Source organism: Cucurbita moschata, unplaced genomic scaffold (assembly GCF_002738365.1).
Source record: "Cucurbita moschata cultivar Rifu unplaced genomic scaffold, Cmos_1.0 Cmo_Scf00001, whole genome shotgun sequence".
Classification (NCBI taxonomy): Eukaryota; Viridiplantae; Streptophyta; class Magnoliopsida; order Cucurbitales; family Cucurbitaceae; genus Cucurbita; species Cucurbita moschata.
The window spans coordinates 3,034,572-3,055,427 of NW_019268517.1; the positions used below are offsets into that span (position 1 = coordinate 3,034,572).

The following is a 20,856-nucleotide window of genomic DNA, read 5'->3' on the forward strand; positions in this document are numbered from 1 at the left end:
TGTGTTTATTTTTTAAATGAAAAAAAATATAAATAAAATTGGTCGACATCAAAGTTACTTATGGATGGATATGAAGAAGCTTCATTCAATATTGCAATTACTCGTGTTATAAAGGTCTAGATTCGACAAAAAAAGAATGGGGCCAGATGGACCCCACCAATATATATTCCATTCAAAATTTTGAATACGACACGTCGGATTTCAATTAGCTGACTCACTTTATTTCTGTAAAAAAACAAAAATTTGAAACTGTGGGAGTTGACACGTCACCTACCCCCCATTTATTTTTATTTACAATTCGCCCCCCAAAATTAAGAGTATTCACATTTCTTGTGCTCCATGCGTCTACCGGTGTTAGGTCTTGTAACCTAGCATCTACAAATTTTGAAATAAAAACATTATAACATTAATTATGTTACTAATTTTGTCCTTTATGTTCGAGCGAGCTTACTTTGAATTTAGTCTCTAAAATCTTCAACTTTACCCGCTTGGATAAGTACCATTTTATCATTTTTAATTACTCGATCCTAAATTTAGGTTATATTACAATTTTACCCTCTTAGAAAAGTATCATTTTATCACTTTTTATTATTCCATCCTAAATTTAGGTTATATTAAAAAATTTTAAATTTACAATTAAATTTTATATATAACAGATCAATTAATTACCAAAAAACTTTTAAAAGTTTATAAATTAATAGATATGTTACATATATATATATATATATATACACGTACATATATAATATTAAATTTAATCAATCACATTGAAAATAAACTCCAATTATAAGAAATAAATTAGGGGTTCGTAGTTTGAGTCGAGATATTTTGTAGAATCAATCCAGTTATTCCGGTTGTAAAATTTTCACCTAAAATAATCCTAGCCCAACTCAACCATAAATTATTTGGGATACATTGGTTTAGATTATTCGGATTATTTATTCAAATTTTTATTTTTATTTTATTTTTAAGCATTTAATCAAAAGTTGTAATTCAATTTTAATATATATTTAAAAAATAAAATTTTAATTTATATGCAATGACCCTAGAGTTGGGCTCTAAGCTTATAGGGTGAATCTAACTCTTAATAGTCTTTTGAAAAATAAAACAAATTTTATCAATTAATATCATTTTCATGCTCTTAAGGTTGTGTCCTATGTTAGTCTATCGACATAATGCAATATATCACTCATCATTATATAACATGGTTAAGAAACATCAACATAAAGACAAACGTCATGCAATCATCATAATCATCATATTGTCATAGCATCAAACATATCAAGTACGTCGTTCATCGGAATATACATTTATGCACATCATCAATCATCTTAACTCATACATCATAAATTGTAACACATACAATTTCTAGCCTATCCTATAGTAAGGCCACTTACTTGGTTGGCGGCCAAATTACGCTCTAATTTAATTAACGTAAACTTCCGTTTCTCAAGAGTTGCTCCAAAGGTTGTCGGGGCTCGCTTCCTATCTCACTATTCATCACCTTTCATTAATATGTCACAATTTAATTAATAATCAAACTAACAAGGTGAAATACGGCTATAAAACAGCCTCAGTAAAAATCAAATTTCACGTTTTCATTGTTTCTAAATTGTGTTCGACAGTAAAATTTAAATTAAAAATATATCAATATTATTTAACGCCCTTTGAGTCATTCCATCCAAATATTGTTTATTATAATATTAGATTTACTAAATACCATTAGTAAATAACGTTACAATTTAATAATAATTCCAATTAACATAGGTAAAATACGACGTTAAAACGACATCGATTACTTTCACTAGGGTCAAAAATAGATTTGGGAGGGTGAAAGAACATGGGGATCGGTGTGCAATTTGGTAAACCGAGCCGCCTAAGCCGTTTTGTAACCGAGGACGGTGCGGAGCCGAGGCGTGAAGCAGAGGGCTTCTTTTTGCTGCTGGCCGACACGTGGCAGAAGAGGAGTGTGGGTCAAGGCGCGGGTTCGGGTCAGTAACGCGGGCGAGAAGAAGATTAAAATATATATATATAAATATAAATATAAATATAAATATAAGGGAAAGTGGACCAAAAGCTATTATTTGAATTAAAGCTGTCTTTTTTTACTTTTAGGTTTATAGCCGAAATTTAAAGTAAACTCACACGTGATTGATTCAACCTAATTATATTCAAATTATTGGATGGAGATTCCTTCCCTTATTAATTATTATTATTATTATTTTTGTATTTGAATTAATTAGTGAATGCACTTGAATAATTTACTGTTTATAAGCACGATTTTGTGAGTTAATCACTTTCATTCTTTTTTTATGTAAAGTTAGGTGCTTTTATGTAACGTTTTTTCATACATATAAGTTTTTAATGAAAAACTCTAATATTTTATTAAGACTTCTTACTTTTAAAAAATATAAGAATACGTAAAAAAACATTTTTTTTAGTTAAATTATTAAAAGTATCGTTGAATTTTACGTTTTGTCTAAGAATACATTACCACTTACAACAATTTTAATAATACCCTTAAATAAATATGTTTCATTAATTCAAGTCTATTGAAATTTTAATAGTGTTTCAAAAAGAAAAAATTATTAATATCCTTGACCTTTATAAGGTTCAATGATATTTTTATTATTTTAGCCTTTTATTTATTTATTTTTTTTATTGATCTTTCTATTTGTGTGGTGTGGTGAGAGTCAATAGTAGAGGAAATAATAGTGAAAGGGAACTCGGACCCTAAAATACATGGAAAATGACCTAATGAGAGTAGAAACGAAAGCCATGGAGTCATAGATTATGCTCTCTCTCGATATGATAGACCACATCAGACTAAGCTACACGTTACACACGACTCTTGCAGTGTTTATTATTGCTAATATTACAAACCCAGTTGAACTAAAAATGCTAATAGCAATGGGATGTGAAGAACGACCCCAACGCATAACACGATCTCACACTTCATGGCCTATGGATACTTAAAAGATGATGATCTAGATACAACATATGAGCATTAAGTGATCCTGTACTAATTTTAGCCAATTAAATCTAACCGCTCTTATAGATGTGCAGGTTCTCTAGTCATAAATGCTAAAACACCCCTTATATTCATGAATGACGTTAATATGTAACAAATAGAAATCAGTTTTAATATTTTGAACCAGGAATACTTTTTTAAAGTACACAAATGTAAAATATAAAAATTTGAACATTCGATTTTTAGAGAAGTATATGTCAAAAGAAGAAGCGTTAATTATTATTATGTTTAATATTATTTCTAATAATTTTGTTTAAGATAAAAATATATAAATTATTTTATTTTATTTAATAAAGAAAAGTAAAAACAATATTTTCAAATTAATTAAAATAACAAAATATATGATATTGCATATTGAAACTTATTAAAATAAATAAGTTATAATTGATAACTTGAATAATAATGAAACTAATCCTTGTTTTAAATTCATTTTCATATTGTTTTTGTAAAATTAAAATTTCAAATTATGATTTAAATGAAAGCATCTATGAAATAAAATTAGTTTGTAAAACTTTTTAAAAAATATTTGAAACCAAATTTGTAACGAGTATAAAAAAAATAATAACGGATTTCTACTTCTTCATTCACGACCTTTCTCTAAAATTAGGGATGTACATTCAATCTGACAACTCGGATTAATCAAATCCTGGATTGAGTTGAGTTAATTTTGTGGACCTGAACTGATTTGGTTCAGTCCGAGTTCATGGTACAAAAACCTCGAGTTGACTCGAACCGAACAAGAATTGATAAAATATATTAAGAACCTTAGCGTATTAATAGGTCCACAAGAGTAGTATTTTGTTTATTTATTTCATATTATTTTTAATTTCTTTTATATATTTTTATAAAAAATACTACAACATCGTACACTTTATAATATTTTTAAATACATTGTTTATAATATGAATAAATTAACAGACAACCATTCCTAAGTTTTGTTTTTAATTTTAAGAATATGATTTAGGATAGGTTCATAAGTTTTGTTTTTAATTTTAAGAATATGATTTAGGATAGGTTCAATTGACTATGATTTATGCATATATTTTGTTAAGGATATTTAGTATTGTATTATAGTTTACTATAGGTATCATATTTGATATTTTATGACAGGTAAATATCTAGATATTTGCTCGCATTACGGCTTCCCATAGGTATCATTGTAACGACCCTAAATTTCTATATACTCAAAGTCACTACTAATGTCTCATTTTCATCTCTTATGCAGAAATATAACTCTTGAAAGAAAACTTCATCTATAATATAAATGTCGAAAACATTTAAAACATCATCGCTCGGGAAAATACAGTCATGGTCTTACGTGTTTAAATACGAAATACTGAAATTTAGAAAAAATAAAAACAAATACAAATTATTTTAAAACCATGAAATGCAAAACAATTTATTCTAACATAAAGACTAGGAATTAAAATATGAATCTACCTTAGCACGTACCAGAGTCTCTACTCCCGAGTCGCTGTTATCCATACATGTGCGCCTTGCTTTTATCTGAAAAATGATGTGGCACACAACCTGAGTATTTCGAAAAATATTCAGTAAGTGACCCTAGGGGGTCATGCAAATGCAAACACATGCAATCATGCTATTGAGACCTATCTCTATCTCATCTAGGGTGGCCTCTAGTCTCAGACTACTATGGATATGTAGTACTTCCTTACACACGACCTCACACGTGCGAGTGTGAATCCCCAAGGGGCTCGCACACTCTCTGACCTTCTCTGATCAAGCTACTCTGTAGCGACGTCCAGAGGTCAATGAAACCCCTAGTATCATGCTTACCATGAACACCCTCATTATCATACTATGCCAGCACTCATCATCTTCAAGGGAAGTATCCTTATGCTTATGAACATGCAACATGCATGAGGTCTCTCTAATTTCCATCATATCATCTCTTCTGACATAACGTCTATCATAAACACACACCCTTGCATAAGCCAAGATATTTTTTTAATGAACCTTTATTCTTTTAATATTTTTATTGATCGGAGTATGTTTAAATTAATAAATTTTAATAATAATAATAATGTTTTATTCCATTATTTTCCTTTATATATTAGTCACAAGTGACATTTTAATAAAATATTTAGATTAAAGTTTAAGATAAGGTCTGATATTACAATTTTGTTTAATTAAAAATAAACTTTATTCGCATATGGTCATCACAATTTCCAACTGCGTTTTTAAGAATATTATTTAATTATCTTTTCGTAATTGTCAAGCTTAGCTGACTTTCTCTGTCCAACAAATTAATAAATAAATGACTCCCTTATAAAAGTTTAATCAACTTTAATTATTTTATAATAAATTTAATTTTTTAAAGCTTTTCTTAGTCTTCATAATCTCGGGATCGTCCTCATTCAAATGTAATCTTGATTCATTCATGTACTCCTCCTTTACTCGAGTATCACAATATGGCTAAAGAAGAACCTGACAATCGACAACTATCGAACATTGACGAATTACGGCGGTAGCTTCCATTAGACAGATGAGAGAACGAGATCAAAATTTCTTTTTTTTATTCTTCACATGCCAGCTGTTAGATAAGTCATATCAAAAGAGGATAAAATCCACAATATATACTAAGAAATTGTAAAAAGAATTTATTATTTTTGCCAATAAAATATATATATATATATATATATATGATAATTGAATAATATTATCCTTTTTGTTTCGCATAGGATAAGAATGATAATAACAAATAGAATTTATAAATATAAAAGGTTAAAAAAAGAAGAATATTGTACATAGTATACCTTAAAAATTATAATATAATAATATAGCCAAAAACCATAGGTTATAAATTATTTAGCATCAAATTTGTTATTCTTTTGCTAAATATAGTATTTGCATATTTTTATAAATTAAAGTTAATAATAATATGAACAAATTACTCCTTTAAGCAACTCAATCATTTGATTAAGCATATTATATATATTTTTTTATTTTTTTAATCAACTTGATTATAAAAATAATACATAGTTAATTGAGTTTCGATGAATATTAAGGAGCAAATGCTTAATTTTGTAATCATTGGGCAACACTTTAAACGACAGAAAAAAGAAAAAAAAAAAGGCTTTGTACATTTAATCATCATTAGATTACCTTTTAATTTAAGTTGGTTTACTTAAGTAAAATAATTGGGATTTTTTAAAATTTTTTTTAAATATAATTATTAAAATACTATGTTTTTCAAATTATTTATAAAAATATTGTAGTTTTTAGTTATACCCATCTCGATTTCATGTCATGAAATTATATTATATTGTCGGTTTTGTATGATGCAAAGGAAGACTGTAATGGGGTTGTAGTATATGATAATGAAAATGGAAAAATATTGAGACCTCATGCATTATTGTGTGTTCATGCATTGGGAGGATACCCCTTCTTCTTTCACGATAGTACGAACGCATACGCTATGAGATAAGGAAACGATCATTATGTTTACCATAATGTTGCCATGACAGTCATTATTCCTAACGGATGTCCAGCATCAACTACTACTAGAGAATGCTCGCCCAATCAGAAGGAGGCCAGGAGGTGACCGAACCGACTGTGGACCGTGAGTAGGTATTAGTACACAACCAATTATTCATTAAGGATAGCTGCAGTAGGAAAATAGATTGTTATGATAGGTATGGTTCATGAATGGTATGATTTTGCATTTAATCTCAATAGGGTGCTTCTTAAGTATTTCTTAAAATACTCCAACCATGTGCTACTCTTATTTTTTCAGGTAAAAATAAGGTGTCCCTATACGGCTGACGACGACACTCATTTAGTCTATTAATAAAGTTGAATTAATCTGGTACAAAATATTTATTTTCGTATTTAATTTCTTTTTAGAAAATTTTATTTTTCATTTTTTATCTTTTCGTAAAATTTATCGATAACAGTTACTAGAAAAGGAATATTCGGAAGCAGCAACGAGAAATTTCTAAAAGAAAAGAGGAAAGAGATTGAAAGAGAGGCGGATAAGTATTGAATTTAATGTTTTTGGATTTTTCCTTAATTTTTATTCTTAATATATGCTTTTAAAAACTAGCTTTAGGGCATAACCATTCTATACGAAAAAACTAGCTATAGAGTTTAGATTCTATAGTAGCTGACAACATTATCATCTATACATGTGACTCTTACCTTTACATATAAAAATGTTCAACGTGATTTGAATGTTTAAAAATATCAAGTGACTCGAATATTGAGGCTAGAAAATATAATCACATGCAAAATTGTTGCAAGCTCGATTAGGAGGTAAGTGGTTGCTTACCTATGATAGTTTATGGGCGAAAATCAAACATTCAACTTAAAATAAGACAATAAGTATGGTTGTGGGTCGATTTTCATGGCAGCCCACGAGCCCAATACCAAAGAATATCATAGGAAGTCCATCAAGACCTATATAGGAAAAACATACTCCCCTAATTCAGAAGTTGAGCTAAGGAGTAGGTCGAGTATTGTGAGGTTAGAAAGGTCACATGTGCTATTTCAACCTAAGTTGAGTTCAGTTCAACGTCATTTTCTATCGACAGAGTGAATGCATATCTAACTTTACAAGTCATAGTTATCCGTAAAAGAAAGCTCCAATGAGATACGCTAATGAGTGTATAACAAAAATATGGTATACATAGAAATGAAATGTGGGTAATAGTGGAAGGAAAATGACATAGGTAGCATTTTAGTGGAAGAAAAATGGGGTGTGGAAGAGAGGAGAGAATGAAAAGTGGAAGTTGTTAATCATTAGAAAAGGCATTATTGAATAAAAGTTGAGGGAAAGTGGGAGAGAGAAAACAACCACCAAATTGCCTTTTCTTTTTCAATTTTTTTTTTAATTTTTTTTTTCAATTACAGGCCTATGGCGTCCAATATTAGCACTCGTTTTAGTTCAATCCGATCATTTCAATCTCGGTAACCCTAGTTAAAAGATTCTCTCCGAACCCATCTTACAACTTTCATCGTACTGTACTCGAATTGGAATCTCATTCTAACTAAGGATACTTGTAGTTCCAGAGAATCATAAATAGACTGCTCTTATTTTGTTTTAAAAATGCTGGTTGTAAGAACGAGTGATTCTCCTTCTCGGACACTTATTACCCAACCGAATAGCGGACAAGTAATGTGTTGCACTTATTGAACAGGGTTCTATGGTCGGTCCACAACCCCTAAAAAAAAAAAAACGTTGACAAAAACAGCCACCAGAAGTGTCAGACGTGGTTGAGGTTGCGGCGGTGGCTGCAAGACCTCAAGTCAGCCGTCATTGTGATGAGAATTATCCCTTTTATCTACAGCCTTAGGGATTGCCCTTTCTTTTGTGTCGCAGCTTTAATAGGTTGATTCCAATCACACTCTATGGTCTTGTCACCGTCCATATCCAATCATCCAAAACCATAAATTTTAACTACCATATTCAATTTATAACTTTCCCCTTTCTATTTTCACCATAAATTACAAGTTACGATTATATACGAGTATATATTATAATGTATTAATTAAGTTTAATAATAATTTTGACAATAAGTATGAGTAATTAAATAAATAGTTGATACAATTTTTGTATGGTTTATTTTATAAAGTAATGATTAATAAATTAAAATAAAGCTTATGCTATAGACCAAACTACGGTTGGGTTCTTATCCACTTCTCCCACTCGTACAAATATGGCGGGCAAGCAATTAATATTTGATATATATGCTTTTCCTTTTATAATTATTTCTAAATTAAACTCACAAAATATTTCAAATCCGACCCATCATATAAAAATGGTTTAATTTTATAAAATTTAGAAACTTCACGTGTACTAATTAGGTTAGGTGACCATGTTACAGATAAATGTCAAGTTCATTAGATGCTGATATGGGTCGTTACCGTACTAATTAAAAAAAAAAATGCATTTGTATTAATTTTAAAAATGATTTGCCTACTTTTGGATATTCCTGTGCAATAAATTAAACCCCTATGGAAACATAGGTTTTATAAACCACCTTCAATCTCTTTCCCAATTCTCGATACGGTGTTAGGAGATACAAATTTAAATGTCCAAAAATTAAATTTGTATTTTTTTTTGTTTTTGAAAATATTCAAATAAAATAAAATAAAATAATAAAAGCCCAAATAAAATAAAACCAGCGTTACATATAACTACTGGAAAACGAAGTGGGCTTCCTTTCATTATCCCTTTTTATTATTATTATTATTTTGTAAATTAAATTAAATTAAATCCGGATCAGAAAATACCCGACCCGTTTCAAACTCCACCACCGTCCAGAAAAGGGTGGTAATTCGAGTACACTTCCAGGGGTATAAGAGTCATTTGGGAAATTAATCACCGTATATGGACGGCGTCGGCTACCGGAGGAACGCCTATATATATTTGACCGTCTGTTAGAATCTTCCATCGCATCCCCATCTTTGTCTCTCTCCATTTAAACCAAGTAAAAAGCTCTGCAACTCTTTCTCTCTCTCTCTCTCTCTCTAGAACGGGATTTTTAGAGAGAGAAACACGTTGTTCCATTGGTTACTGGTAACTGTTGGTTGTTTTTGACTTGTGTCCGCCAAGCTCAAGTCGCAGTGGACTGTATTGCGAACGCCTTTTGTTGAATCACTCTCGATTGATTCCAAGTTGTGATTTCAACTCTCAGGTAATTCCCATGGATTTTGTTTTCTATTTCTGGAAGTGAACGTGTACGGACAGGGCGTAAAAGTGTTTTCAGGTCGAATTGATGCGAATAACGTTGCGGTTTTTGATTGGCGTTGAGGTTTATTGGAATTCGAAAATGTCTATTTGAGTTTTAATTTGATTTTCGTTGATTTCTTGTTTGAATTCATCGTCCTCTTCTCTGCGCGCTTACTCTGATCTTAATCTGTTTTCGCCTTTGAAAAGTCTCCGTTATTTTAATCTTTCGTACCTGCTTTTTTCGACGAAAGTTAAATTTTATATAATTTTTACATTTGAATAGTGGAGAGTTCTTTTTTTGTTTTTTTTTTTAAAGCCAGTTGGTTCCTTCTGCAAACGGTCTGATGCTATAAATCCGTCTGGTTGCCGTTTACTCCATCTTGTTTGTTTCTCCTCTATTTTCCGGGAAACAGTTTCCCGGAAAATTTCTTGATAGTTGACTTGGTTGGATTTCATCAAATAATTTAGATCTTCGAGCGGCGACTTGTTCTTCTGCCTAGAGGACACTTCAATCCAATCAACCAGTTCTTCTTTCTGCTGTAATTGCTTTATTTTCTTCATGTTTCTGTTCAAATGTTGACTTGTGGCCATCCACAAGTTTGCCATATTCTCTCCTACTTTCTTTCTTTCTGGGTTCTGCAAAAAAAAAGGATCAATCCCCAAATCCTTTGTCTCATCTCATGGACCCCTTCTGTTTTGAACGTAAACATTCGTTATTCACGTTTTTGGTTTTAACTTTTTTCATGCCTTATCCAGTAGTTTCAGTCCCTTAGCTGTCTTGCAAATTTGAATCGCTTGATTAATCTAATCTCCCTTATACTCCGGTGCCCTTTTGTCTGTATCAGTCTGCTGCCGGCGAGAATGTTGGAGAAAATGATGGAAGCATTCGATGGGGAGAAGGTGATTGAGCAATTCGAGGAAATGACTAGAGATGCTGAAAGAGTTCAGAAGGAGACTCTTAAGAAGATTTTAGAGGAAAATGGTTCGGCTGAGTACTTGCAGAACTTGGGATTAAATGGAAGAACTGATCCTCAGAGCTTCAAGGACTGTGTACCGCTTGTTTATCATGACGATTTGGAGTCATATATTCAGAGAATTGCAGATGGAGCTTCTTCCCCTATTCTCACTGGAAAACCAATCAAAACCATTTCCTTGAGGTACTTTTGCAATTTTTTTCAGACCAAGTTTTGTTTTGATTCATAGTATTAGAGATTTTGTTGTGTTTACTAATGAGATTTTTGGTTGGTTGTATGATGTAGCTCTGGTACTACTCAGGGGAGGCCCAAGTTAATTCCCTTCAATGATGAATTGTTGGAGACAACAATGCAAATTTATCGCACTTCTTTTGCCTTTAGAAACAAGTAATGAAACTGTCTTTTCTGTTCTAGAATCTCTTCTGCCTTGTGTTTGGAAATTGATTGTGGTCTGGTCTCTGAATCATTTCTGGTCTGAACTGAATAGCTTATTGGTTTATTACGTTTGTTATCCTTTTACTAAATAGTATAAAATGGGTTCTACAGAGAATTTCCCATTAGAAATGGAAAGGCCTTGCAGTTCATCTACAGCAGCAAGCAGTTCAAAACTAAGGGGGGTCTAGCAGCAGGAACTGCAACAACGAATGTTTACCGTAGCGCGAAATTTAAAAGCACGATGAAGACGATCCAGTCACAATGCTGTAGCCCAGATGAAGTCATCTTTGGCCCTGACTTCCACCAATCTTTGTATTGCCATCTCTTGTGTGGGCTGATCTTCCGAGATGAAGTTCAGTTTGTGTTCTCCACTTTTGCACACAGCATTGTCCATGCTTTCAGGACTTTTGAGCTAGTATGGGAAGAACTCTGCGGCGACATTCGAGATGGTGTTCTCTCTAGTCGGGTCACTGCTCTCTCCATTCGTACAGCCATGTCAAAAATTCTTAAGCCAAATCCTGAATTGGCAGATTTGATCTATCAGAAATGCGCAGGATTGAGTAATTGGTATGGGCTGATACCAGAGCTCTTTCCCAACGCACAGTACATTTATGGGATCATGACCGGCTCGATGGAGCCTTATCTGAAGAAACTGAGGCACTATGCAGGCCATCTGCCATTGATGAGTGCTGATTATGGTTCTTCAGAAGGATGGGTTGGAGCAAACGTTAACCCAATGCTGCCCCCTGAAATGGCTACCTTTGTTGTGCTTCCAAACATCGGATACTTTGAATTTATCCCGCTAAAGGAGAATTCTCAAGATCAGGAGCAGGAAGGAGATGGAGGAGCTATTGTTGCAAAGGAGAACAAGCCAGTTGGTCTGACAGAAGTCAAGGTTGGTGAAGTGTATGAAATAATTGTCACCAATGTCGCAGGTAATTCCTTCCAATTCATGAAACTAGACGCTATAACATTGTTTTGTTTCCTCCGAGTCAAACATGAATGAACGGTTCACTGAGTGGCTGTTGTGTTCCCACAGTCTTATTCCAACTCATATAGTCCATCTCCACGTCTTTTGTTGCGTTCTTCCAATGTCAAACTTCTTTCAATGCTTCCCATGTGACTGTAGGGGGCACGCAGAACAATCACTGCCCTTTTCTTTGTCCTCTTCCATCCTACATATTTATCACTTGTGTTGTGGGGACATCATTTATTGATTGTCCACTTTTGTTAGATCCCACGTCGGTTGTAAAGGAGAACAAATCATTCTTTATAAGGGCGTGGAAATCTCTCTTTAGTGAACGTGGTTTAAAACCTTGAGGAGAAGCCCGGAAGAGAAAGTCCAACAAGGACAATAGGCTGTTACAAATAGTATCAGAGCTAAACACCGGGCAGTGTGTCAGTGAGGACGCTGGGCTTTCTAGGAGGTGGATTGTGAGATCTCACATCGGTTGGAGAAGTGACGTGAAAACCTCTCCCTAATAGACGCATTTTAAAATATTGAGAGAAATTCCAAAAGGGGAAGCTAGTGGACAATATCCACTAGCAGTGGGTTTGAGTGGTTACAACTTTAGACTTAATCCATATGATTTGCAACCTAACTAATTCATCTGGTTGTTGCAGGGCTGTACCGTTATAGATTAGGAGACTTAGTGAAAGTGATGGGGTTCCATAACGCAACGCCAGAGCTGAAATTCATGTGTAGGAGCAACCTTCTCCTGAGCATCAACATCGACAAGAACACCGAAAAGGACCTGCAACTAGCAGTGGAGGCAGCCGGGAACGTACTGGCAGCAGAGAAACTCGAAGTGGTAGAATTCACGAGCCATGTCGACTTATCAAGGGAGCCGGGGCACTACGTAATCTTCTGGGAGATAAGCGGGGAGGCAAAGGGGGAGGTGCTAGGGGAATGCTGCAACTGCCTAGACAGAGCCTTCCTGGACGCAGGGTACATGAGCTCTAGAAAGGTGAATGCCATTGGAGCCTTGGAGCTAAGGGTGGTTGGCAAGGGAACTTTCCACAAAATTATGAACCATTATCTGTCTTTAGGAGCGGCTGTGAGTCAGTACAAAACCCCTCGTTGTGTTAGCCCTGCAAACACCACTGTCTTGCAGATCTTATGCGCCAACGTCGTTAAATCCTATTTCAGCACTGCCTTTTAAGCCTCTATGTTTGTTTGTATTGTATCTGTGTTAGCCCCCACATGTCTCCACAACTTGTCACTACCTCTATTGTATAATGTAAATTTTCAAATTCTACTTATAAAGTTTCCCTTTTTAAATCAAACCCCATAAAACCAACATATGAATTCAATTTAATTTATTAAACTAATTACAATTAAATTTTGCATTAAAAGCTTGAAAGCGAAAGGGAAATGAATTTTGATGGGTTGGTTGGCAGGGGATCGCACAAGTCTAGATTCATGGGGTGCCTCGCTGCCACGTGGAACAGTGCGATTGGACGGCAACAGATCTAGACAGATAATTTAGAATAATGATTATAAAAAATTTTAATTTAAAATAGTGACCTAACTTCGTTATTTTAAAAAATAAATAATTAATTAATTAAAACAAGTTGTATTTAATTTAAATCCAAAGTAAAATACCCATTTCACCATTGACATTATTAATACTCAACTTTCATCATGCTTATGACAGAGATTTATTAAATTAATAAACCTAAACTTTTTTTTTTTTTTTTGTAAAGTGGATTATTACTTTTTTTTTTTTTTCCTTTTGGGGTGAAATATCTTATTTGCCTTTTGTTTCATTGTCCACTTTCTTTTTGTTGTTTATCCATCATGACATATGTATATATGGACCTAGGGAGGATAATTTTTGTTTTCCTATTTTGCCCTTGATTCTTTCGTAAATTCTTATTTTGCCCTTTTTTTTTTTACGGGACGCAATTATTCGCGCCGAAATAGGGTGAGCCAAGAGCTGTTAGCAACTTCTCTTGGCTTGGTGGGTCTGTTCGGCTTAAGCGGCTTACCTGGCTTTTAAGGTCAGTGTGCTATTGTTATTTTGACTTGACTTTTACATTTTCAACTCTTCTTGAGTTGTTTTAACCTTATTTGAGACATTTAAGGTTAGTCTGGACCCTAATTGCTTAATTTAAATTATTTCAATCTAAAAGTTGGAATTATTTGATACTTTTAGGTAATCTAAGTTCGCTAATATGTCTTAATACAGTGTCGTGGGTCAACCTAGGTTGAAACGAACTTTGAGGGACAAAATTAAATCAACTTTAGGAATATTTATTGACTTCGACTTAGGTCAATCAAGTAAGTGACTCTACGGTTGGCTTGGTTAGATGAATTGTATTATGTATGATGACACGTGCTTTGTGGCCACTGCACATGTCAGATGTACGAATGGTATAATATGTTATGTCTTGTATGTCATCTTACCCTATGTTATGCTATGATAAGCTATGTCATCTATACAAGCTATGCTATAATTTGGTCATACCATGTTATAAAAATTGTTATGAAACTCGATAATCAACGATGCATAAACCTCTCTGAACTATGCCATGAAAGCTATGCTGTGTATGAAATAATTTACCGGAATTATATACGCATAATTCACAATTTATTATGTTATAAATGAATAGAGGTTTGTCTTGCATCTTAAATTATGCCATGAATTTAAGTTATTGTGAGCTCATGCATTTTGTTTATCATATGCATCGAAATACTTCTCTGTTATAATGAGTACGAACGTGTACTTTACGACTTACGACATTTATGTTCGCCATAAAGTTATGTAGGCCCTTTCACTTTGTGATGTTCGACAACCAACATTAGCAAGTGCTAGCTCCACGAGCTAGGCCTAGGGGTATGCGAGCCTGCCTGGTGGGTCCATGCTCGCATGTGTGGGTTATGTGTAGAGAATTACTATACATCCAACCTTGACGAAAAGGAAAGTTGCTAAGGCCATGTCATGGTGTTTTTTAAATGATAGTTCCCACTATGTTTGCACGTGTTTACATTTCCTAACCTCATGAGTGGGGTTACTTACAAATTATGTCTTAAAATACTAAAGTCACGTGCTACTCTTATGCACGTAGCCCAAGAATGTCATGGAACCAGTAATATAGTAGTTGGATTATGTATTTTGTAGCCCTTACGTTAGATTAGAGCATTGATTTATTTTTCCTATGATGTTGCTTTTAAAATTTTACTGTGAACTTTTAAATCCATGATCGTTTGAAATTATTTTAAATGAATGTTTCCACAGTTAACAATCATGTCATGCATATGGTAACAACTTTATCGTAGCAGAAAAATAAAGTCATTATGGCTCAATCTCGGTAATTTATGGACTAAAAAACAAAAACAAGGTTGTCTCAACATCACCCAATAAAAATAAAATTGGACAACCAAATTAAAAACTAAATCCAAATCCAAATCCAAATCAAATCAATATTTTAACTAAGCTACATGTTTTTAAATTATTTTGAAAATCACAAGGATACAATGAGTTTGATTCGCGATCATCCATCCACTTAAAAACAATGAACAATTACAAGAATCTTTGTCCTCTAATTTGAGGGCAAACAAATGTGCAATTTTGTTTTTTAATTTTAAAAATAAAACCAAACTGAGATTTAAAAACGCCTTTGATGAAGAACAAACAAAACAAAACAAAACAATGAGAGAAGAATTGGGCGTATGGGACTGTGGCAGTCCATTATACGACTCCTACGAGCTCGCCTCCCTTGCCCATATCATCGACCGCCATCTCATGGCATTGCCGCCGCCTCACTACGGCGGATCACGGCGGTTCTTCTCCAACAAAGTCTCCCACTTTTCTCACATCATGCCATCTCCGCCGCTCTCCGCCTCCACTTTGAAAAAGAAGCCGGTGGGCGAAATGAAGAACAAGCTCAAGAAATTCAAAACCACTGTGAGTCTTTCTGCAATTCTTAACAGATTTGGGTTTTGGAAAAAGAAGTAATTTAATTTCCCACCCATTTGCTAACCTTCAATTTGTGTTCTCAATAAATTAATTATTCAATCTTGTATAATTCAAATTACTTGAATTTAATATTTTCTGCTCTTCTAAATCAATTTTATTTGGATCTAAATTCTAATTTCCTTCATCTCTGGATTCTATTATTTGCATATTTAGTATGCATTAACCTATTATTTATATATATACACGAGTCAAACTCATTTAAATTCGACTACTCAATTTACTCTCAAGCTTCTAGCACTGAAAAAAGGTTTTAGAAAACGGGATAAATAGATGTCGGAAAGAGAATTTGAAAGTAAGATTGAAGGAATGTTTTTGAAAGCAATGTTATAGAGTATAAGCTAAAAATGGAACGGAACTAATTATTTAATTTTAAAAAATAAATAAAATAAAAATTTTGAAGATTTTAAAATTTAATGAATGGTTGAAAATGGAAAGTTTTTTCTTTTTTTTTTTTCTTTATGAACATTTATTATAATGTTTGCTTTTTCTACGGCAAACAAACTATTTAATGAGCTTTACGTTTTGAAAAATAAAATCATATAATTATAAGTGGAAGAAACGTCTGAAATAAAAAAAATAAAAATAAAAAAACCTTTATTATTTTTTCAATTTTGGTATATGTATTTTAAAAAAAAAAAAAAATAGAATTGTTAAAAGTTGATGAATAAAAAATATAATTTTTATAAATAGAAAATGGAATAATGTTGAATAAATAATTGGTTGTATAAAGTAGAATTATTAATTTAAAATTGAGATTGAAAGAAAATTGGGATTATTATTGAATAATATGAAAAACAGTAAAAAGACAGCACTGTTCCACGAGCTCTCCAACCAACATCCCACAATTGCTGTCCCAACAAACTCAATTTAAGACTCAAACACTGTTTTCTTCTTTCAATAGATGTGAAAACGCATGATCCTAACAACCAAACGTGGATTGTTCTAATTCCTAACCTTAAGGATCCAATCCAAATGGGATTTGTAGGGTCGTGGGCCCGATCACGTCGTATTCAAATTTTCATCCAATCTCTCGGCTACATGTTAAAATGGGTCGTTGCAACGTTTCATGTCTAGAATTTAGATCAAGATTTATAATTCAAGTTCAGTGCTTAACGACATTCTGCGACATGACCACATTACTTACTTTTCATAGTTTGTCCTCATTCACATGTTTTTAAGAAAATTTTAAAAAAGTCGACAAAATACCCTTAACTTTAAAGTTCTCATGATTGAGATACCGAAAAGAATTTTGTTAGTATTTGTAATAATTCTCGTTTCTTTTAAACATTTTTTAGTCATTATATCTCATAATTGTTTTCATTCTCTATTTATTCATTTACTTCTCTTTTACTCACAGGTGTCACCGTCGTAGACTCTATGATTGCATAAAGTCAATCGTCATTTTGTCGTCAATTGCACATAGTTTAGCTCATATAGTCACTCGTGTTCTAACTTTTTTTTTCCTCAAAGGGCACGATTAGAATTGTCTTTCGTAAATAAGGGTAGAAAATACGAGATAGGAAATGATTTAACGTTTCATTGTTTCATCAACCTCTTATTTACATTTTTGTTGATTATTCTCGATTATGTTGCAAAGACATTCCAGAGGAAAAAAATATGTTAAATTTGGTGCACGCAAAAGTAAATCACGTGGCCATAAATGGGTTTTTTTTTTTTTTTTTAATGATTTCAAAATAGGGCTTTTATTTGGGCCAGGCCCACAGTCTAGACATTCATGTGGGCTAGGCTGAGTCAGCCCGCAATCTATATGGGCTGGCCTCATCTAATTGAAAACAATCACAATAATTACTTAAATCTCAAAATTAATAAAAAAAAATACTAATTCCCATTAAAATTTTCAATAATACCCTTTAAATTTCAAAAATACTTTATTTAAAAAATAGTTTTCAAAAATTTTATTTATATCTTAAACTAAGCTTAAAAAATGGTTTTATTGTTAATATCGCGCCTAACAAAATATTCATGAACTTTTAAAAAAATAACATTAAAAAGTTTGAAAGTAATTTATGAAGTATCAATAGATGGTTTTCATCCATGTATTGACGATAAAAACTTTTTGTATAAAGGTAGAAGTGTTAATATTACTCTTAAATTTCTAAAATATTTTAAAATTTTCTCTCTAAAATGAGTAAAAGTATTTTTTAAACATTTTACCTTAAAAGGTAAATTTTAAAAGTTGACAATTTTAAAAGTATTTTTATTAATTTAGCATATTATTTATATCATATTATTCTTAAACTGAAATACTAAATTTAGGTTTATTTTTTTAGTCTCACAATTTTCTTATACATATATTAGAAGTGATTTTTTAATAAATTTAAAAAAAAAAAACAAAAAAAAACAAAGATTATAGTACAACTATAAGAATTGGATGTAGACCATTAGGGCGTGAATTATTACGCAAATGTGTGGTGTTGTACTTGATTTGATGTGACACCGTTTGAAAAATGTGAATTTTCGTAATATCAATTCAACATATTTGAATTTTTATAACGTATAAATAAATGAATTTTGAAAATTTCGGTATTATATACCATGTATATATTTCAAAATTGCTTAAATAATATTAGGGTGTTGAATTCAATAATTTTTTTAATATAGATCTATTTATAAAAATTAATAAACTAACCTGAAAATGAATTTTAGAATTTTATTTTAAAAAAAAAAGACTAAAATTATAAATACTATTTGTACGTGTGAATTTTTTTTTGGTATTGTTATGTACCAAGTTTTGAATTTTGTTAAATTCAAATATTTTGATAAAGATAAAATTAAAAAAAAAAATTGTAATCTATGATATCAAATCAAGCCACCAAGCCACCAAGCTTAACAAACAAAAATAAACTTTAAAATTAAGCAATCTCCATCCGTTTTATTTATATATATATATATTTTTGTTAAGGACGAGGAATAGAAATAAAATTAGGAAGAAGTGTATTCTCGTGATCTTTGAATAGGATACAAACTATCAACTAATACTTATAAACAAGAAAAATATAATCTAATTAAATATTGTAAATATTATATCTAAATATATATATATATATATATATTATACTAATTCTACTTTTCAAAATGGAAATAAAGTTAAAAATATATATAATAATAAATTGTGAACAAATGGGAATAAAATTATTATTTAAAAAATGTTAAATAAATACAACTTTGATTAAGATTATTTGTTTAATTTGTCGTGTTTGAAAAAATGGATAATTATTACAATTCCCTTTTATTTTGGGCGCATGACTTTGTAGCCATGGACTTAATTTTGGTCCAAAATTTCTTTAACACGTGTTAAGGTCATTTAAGTCTTTTCCAACTAACATTATTAATACTTCCTTAAATTAAATGCTCAATTCTTCCATTTATTTTCTCCCCAATTAATAACTCATCAAAAACATTTCTCTAATTTCAAGGACACATTCATTGCCGCAACTAAATTATCATATTCTATACTCCTTATCCTTTAATTATACAAAATTATTTTTAATTTTGTACCAAAAAACGCGTTGAGTGTTTACCCATTTTCGCTTGTTCGGATGTGTCTATCGAGACCGACCTATAAGTTACTCATCTCATTGGAGCATTCCAAAAGTCTAACCATCCGAACTTTTATAGGGACTTGGACCTTCCATGTCTATGTTATATCATTTTCTGTGTCCATCTTAGATAACGGGTGCATCTCCAACCTTCAATACATAGGTTAGGAGTGCAATATTGACATGAGACACTATCAATTATATCTTTATCTTTATGTCCCTTTTGTTTATTTCTTAAAATTAACCTAATATACACTCAATCAAAATTAACTCTGAAAAAAAATAATAAAATAAAATAATTATCAATTGAAACCTAGAGTCTTGAACTTCGTTAAAAAAAAAATAAAAAATTAAACTTTTTTTTTTTAAATTTTTTGTTAAAATAATAGATGAAAATTGACATGACACTTAATATCATTTACAGTATTATAAATATTTACAATATTCTTTTATGTATAAAAATTAATTATGTAATATTGTTAATGGTATTTTGTTACAAAGTAAGCAGTTAAATCTTTCACATAATGAAATTAAATTATAAATATTATTACATATGCCTTTAAATTTGTATACATTAATCATTACATCCTTCCCTCACTTTGAGGAAAAATAAAAACTCAACCTTATCTCAAAATTTAGTAATGTTTCATTCCCGTCTTTAACAACGTGAGATCTCATCGTCCACCTCCTTCGAGCTCCAGCATCCTCGCTAACACTCATTTCCCTCTCCAGTCGATGTAGGATCTCATAATTGATCTCCCTTCGAGGGCAGCGTTCTTGTTAGCACTCATTCGTCTGTTCAACTGAGGTGAGATTTCACATTTAAATTTAACAAAAATAAAATAAAATTATAACGTAAAATACCATATTTATTAAAACGAAAAACAGTAACGCATTATTGTTGTTTATGGGTAATTGAAATAGTATTGGAAAGGAGACAAAATGATAAGCATATTATTATGGAAAGAGGAATTATTTGATGGTATGTTATTATGATTTGTTGGAGATGGGACATGACATAATAATAATAATGCATAAGGAATATGAAGCATGGAGAAATATTTATGAAGCCTCCCATGCTTTAACAAAATACATTATGATTCAAAATGAAATTCACAATGGAAGCAATGCTACCATACATTCATCATTTACAAAAAAAAAAAAAAAAAAAAAAAAAAAA

The 20,856-nt window shown here is 31.6% G+C and overlaps 1 protein-coding gene across 3 annotated transcripts; it reads left to right on the forward strand.

Moving 5' to 3' along the window:
* The first annotated feature begins 9,439 nt into the window (after window positions 1-9,439).
* LOC111446696 (jasmonic acid-amido synthetase JAR1) lies at window positions 9,440-13,420 on the forward strand. 3 transcript variants are annotated; one of them, XM_023085628.1, is made up of 5 exons: window positions 9,440-9,690; window positions 10,571-10,882; window positions 10,985-11,086; window positions 11,246-12,069; window positions 12,758-13,420. In XM_023085628.1, exons 2-5 carry the CDS (start codon window positions 10,587-10,589, stop codon window positions 13,294-13,296), a joined length of 1,761 nt encoding a protein of 586 aa, XP_022941396.1. In that variant the 5' UTR covers window positions 9,440-9,690; window positions 10,571-10,586; the 3' UTR covers window positions 13,297-13,420. The 3 variants fall into 3 exon arrangements, with proteins under 3 accessions (XP_022941396.1, XP_022941403.1, XP_022941412.1); XM_023085635.1 differs by lacking the exon at window positions 9,440-9,690 and adding an exon at window positions 10,096-10,264; XM_023085644.1 differs by lacking the exon at window positions 9,440-9,690 and adding an exon at window positions 10,296-10,427.
* The last annotated feature ends 7,436 nt before the right edge of the window (window positions 13,421-20,856 follow it).

What these genes read in the sequence shown, in the direction of transcription:
- LOC111446696 (XM_023085628.1), top strand. Translation starts at nt 10,587, where the DNA reads ATGTTGGAGAAAATGATGGAAGCATTCGATGGGGAGAAGGTGATTGAG. An exon ending in TCTTTTGCCTTTAGAAACAA is followed by an intron (nt 11,087 to 11,245) that starts GTAATGAAACTG and finishes TGGGTTCTACAG; the next exon opens with AGAATTTCCCATTAGAAATG. An exon ending in AATTGTCACCAATGTCGCAG is followed by an intron (nt 12,070 to 12,757) that starts GTAATTCCTTCC and finishes TGGTTGTTGCAG; the next exon opens with GGCTGTACCGTTATAGATTA.